Here is a 4,225-nt window from a genome sequence, read left to right as displayed (position 1 = left end):
TAAAGAAAACACAAACTGAGGCAATCCTGGAGATGGAAATCCTAGGAAAGAGAAAATGAATTATAGATACAAGCATATCCATCAGAATACGGGAGATAGAAGAGAGAATCTCATGTTAAGAAGCTACAATAGAAGGGATCAATATATCAGTCAATGAAAATGAAAAAAAAAATCTAAAACCTTCATGAGACAAAAACTTCCAGAATATTTCGAATACTATGGAAAGAACAAACATAAGAATAATATGAATAGATAAAGAGGAAAGAGGAGAAAAAGGAGAAGGAAGGAGGAGGAGAAAGAAGGAAGAAAGGCAGGAAGGAGGAGGAGGATAAAAGGAAGAGGAAGAGGAGGAGGAAAAAGAAGAAGATTCCCAGCTAAAAGGCCCAGAAAACATCATCAACAAAATTATAGAGGAAGAAACAGATGCCTATTAAGTTATAAGAAGCTTACAGACCATCAAAGAGATTGGACCATAAAAGAAAATCCTCCTGCTACATAATAATCAAAACACTAAATATAAAGAATAAAGAAAGAATTTTAAAAGAAGCAATGGAAAAAGACCAACCAACATATCAAGCGAGATCTATCAAAATTACACCTGAATTCTCACCTTAGAATCTAAAAGCTAGAAGGGCCTGGACAGAGAGATTGCAGACCCCAAGAGACCACAGATGTCAGCCCAGACTACTATATCCAGCAAAAACATGATATTCCATAACAAAACCAAATTCAAACAATACCTTTCCACTAACCTAGTTCTACATAGAAATCAGAGAGTTCTCATACTAATGAGTTAAAACTTCATCTAAATGCTCTAGAGAAAAAGAAGCAAACACACCCAGGGAAAAGAGATAGAAGGAACTAATCAAACTCAGAGCTTGAATCAATAAATTAGAAACAAAGAGAATGGTTCCTGCGAGTTTCCTCCTACTGTGAACATCAGTGCTCTGGCCTCCGTCTCCTGGCCACCTCCCTCGCTCCATGGCCCCGAAGCGGCAATCTGCGATCCTGCCTCAGCCCAAGAAACCCAGACCCTTTGCTGCCCCGAAGCTGGAGGACAAGTCGGCCTCTCCCGGCCTCCCGAAGGGCGAAAAAGAACAGCAAGAAGCAATTGAACATATTGATGAAGTACAAAATGAAATAGACAGACTTAATGAACAAGCCAGTGAGGAAATTTTGAAAGTAGGACAAAAATATAACAAACTCCACCAACCATTTTTTCAGAAGAGGTCAGAACTGATCGCCAAAATCCCAAATTTTCGGGTAACAACATTTGTCAACTATCCACAAGTGTCTGAACTCCTTGGGGAAGAAGATGAGGAGGCCCTGCATTATTTGACCAGAGTTGAAGTAACAGAATTTGAAGACATTAAATCAGGTTACAGAATAGATTTTTATTTTGATGAAAATCCTTACTTTGAAAATAAAGTTCTCTCCAAAGAATTTCATCTGAATGAGAGCGGTGACCCATCTTCAAAGTCCACCGAAGTCAAATGGAAATCTGGAAAGGATTTGACAAAACGCTCAAGTCAAACGCAGAATAAGGCCAGCAGGAAGAGGCAGCGTGAAGAGACAGAGAGCTTCTTTACCTGGTTTACTGACCAATCTGACGCAGGTGCTGACGAGTTACGAGAGGCCATCAAAGATGGTATTTGGCCAAATCCTTTGCAGTACTATTTGGTTCCTGATATGGACGATGAAGGAGGAGAGGCAGAGGATGACGATGAAGACGACGAATAGGAGGAAGGGTTGGAAGATATCGATGAAGAAGGAGACGAGGACGAAGGTGAAGAAGATGATGATGAGGATGAAGGGGAGGAAGGAGAGGAGGACGAAGGCGAGGATGACTAGCACAGAAGACCAATGGATCCAACCTTCTTTTTCATTTTCTTTTTATTTTTTAAATTTCCCCAGTTCCTGAGAGTGAGTTGCAGTCCTTTCCTCCCTGTCCCTCTGTGCTCAGCTGCCCTGTTTTTGAGGTCTCAACATCATGGTTCTCAACTAATTTGGGGGAAAATATCTTGAGCAAAATACAACAGGAAAAGAATCTTCACGTTTCTGTTCTAAATTCATTTTTATCCTTGTCTCAAACTGTGGATTCAACACCACCACCATGCTCTGTGGGAAGAAAGAAAAGCCCTCCAGTTGGCTCTGCTGGAGGCTGGAGGGTGCTAGGCCCCTGTGTAGTAGTGCATAGAATTCTAGCTTTTTCTTTTCTCTGTATATTGGGCTCAGAGATTACACTGTGTCTCTATGTGAATACAGACAGTTAGCATTTACCAACATGGATCTGTCTACTTTCTCTTGTTTAATAAAAAGGAAAAAAAGAAAAGGGGGGGGGATAGACAGTGAGCAAGGGTGGGATCAAGGTGTCGGGGCGGGGGGTATGTGGGCATCTGACAACATGGCTTCTCCTTTGGCATGTTTCATTGTGATGTTTAAAAGACATCCTTGCCGTTTAAGGTGACACTTAAATAAAATAAAACTCTCCTGATGAAGACTTGAGCCCGCCACTCACGGGAGAAGCAGCAGACACTGTAGGGGTTTATTTGGAGTTGGCATTCTCTGTTGTAACTTTCATCTTTAGTTTTGTTCTTTCCTTTTCTCTCTCTCCTCTCTCTCTCTCTCTCTCTCTCTCTCTCTCTCTCTCTCTCTCTCTCTCTCTTTTACTCTTTTTCGGTTTTCACTGGAAGGAAAAAGATGCTCATTTTAAATGTTGCCGTGTACAAGTTGCTTTGTTACAATAAAATCAATGTGTACACAATTTAAAAAAAGAAACAAAGAGAACAATACAAAGAATCAATATCACCAAGAGATGATTCTTTGAGAAAATCAACAAGACAGACAAATCTCTAGCCAAATTAACTAAAAGGGCAGCCAGATATTACCCAAATTAACAAAATCAGAAATGAAAAGATAGACATAACAAGAAACACTGAGGAAATTCAAAGAATCATTAGGTCTGGCTTCAAAAGCCTGTATTCCATAACATTGGAAAATCTAAATGAAATGGATGATTTTCTAGGCAGATACCAATTACCAAAACTAAACCAGGATCAGGTAAACTATCCAAATAGTCATATAACCCTTAAAAAATAGAAACAGGCATTAAAAATCTCACAACAACAACAAAACAAAGCCTTGGGCCAAATGGTTTTAGTACAGAATTCTACCAGACTTTCAAATAAGAGCTAATGCAAATACCCCTCAAACTGTTCCAGAAAGTAGAAACAGAAGCAATAGTGCCAAACTCATTCCATGAGGCTACAGTGGCACTGATATCTAAACCACACAAATACTCAACAAAGAATTTCAGACCAATTTCTCTTGTGAACATTGATGCAAGATACTCAGTAAAATACTAGAAAAATGAATCCAAGAACAGATTAAAGACATCATATACCATGGTCAAGTAGGCATCATCCCAGGGATGCAGGTGTGGTTCATTATATGAAAATTCATCAACATAATCCACAATATAAACATACTGAACTGAAAAAAAATCCATGATTGTCTCACTAGATGCTGAAAAAATATTTGAAAAAATTCAGCACCCCTTCATGTTAAAAGTCTTGGCGAGATCAGAGGTAAAAGGCATGTACCTAAATAAAAGGTAGGCAATATGCAGCAAGCCAATAGCCAACATCAAATTAAATGGAGAGAAACATAAAACATTTCCATTAAAGTTGGGGAGGAGACACGGTTTTTAACTCTCCCCATATTTCTTTGTATAGTACTTGAAGTAGTAGCTAGAACAGTAAGACAGCGAAAGGAAGATAAAAGGATACAAATTGGAAAGAGAGAAATCAAAATATCGCTACTCACAGATAATAGTATATAAGTGATCCTAAAAAATTCTGTGAGAGAATTTCTATATCTGATAAACACTTTAACCTAAGTGGCTAGATACCAAATTAACTCACAGAAATTAGTAGCCTCCTCTACACAAGCCATAAATAGGCTGTAAAAAGAGGTAGAGAAAGAGTACCATTCACAATAGCCAATTATAATATAAAATACTTTGCTGTAACTCTGACCAAGCAAGTGAAATGCCTATATGACATGAACTTCAAGTCACTGAAGAAAGAAATGGAGGAACATATTAGATGACTGAAAAATCTTCATTGCTCATGGATCAGTAGGATTAACAGTGAAAATGGCTGTTTTACAAAAAGCTGTCTAGGGATTCTACACAATCCCCATCAAACTGCAACACAATTCTTCA

General features: G+C 38.6%; 1 protein-coding gene across 1 annotated transcript; it reads left to right on the top strand.

Annotated features, from left to right (window-relative positions):
• Positions 1-915: 915 nt before the first annotated feature.
• Positions 916-2,355, top strand: LOC313310 (SET nuclear oncogene-like). The gene has a single exon (XM_056985151.2). It carries the CDS (start codon positions 982-984, stop codon positions 1,738-1,740), a length of 759 nt encoding a protein of 252 aa, XP_056841131.1. The 5' UTR covers positions 916-981; the 3' UTR covers positions 1,741-2,355.
• Positions 2,356-4,225: the final 1,870 nt, after the last annotated feature.

This window comes from Rattus norvegicus, chromosome X (genome assembly GCF_036323735.1).
Source record: "Rattus norvegicus strain BN/NHsdMcwi chromosome X, GRCr8, whole genome shotgun sequence".
Classification (NCBI taxonomy): domain Eukaryota; kingdom Metazoa; phylum Chordata; class Mammalia; order Rodentia; family Muridae; genus Rattus; species Rattus norvegicus.
Note: the sequence above shows the minus strand (reverse complement) of the source record. Positions and strands in the feature narration are given on the sequence as shown.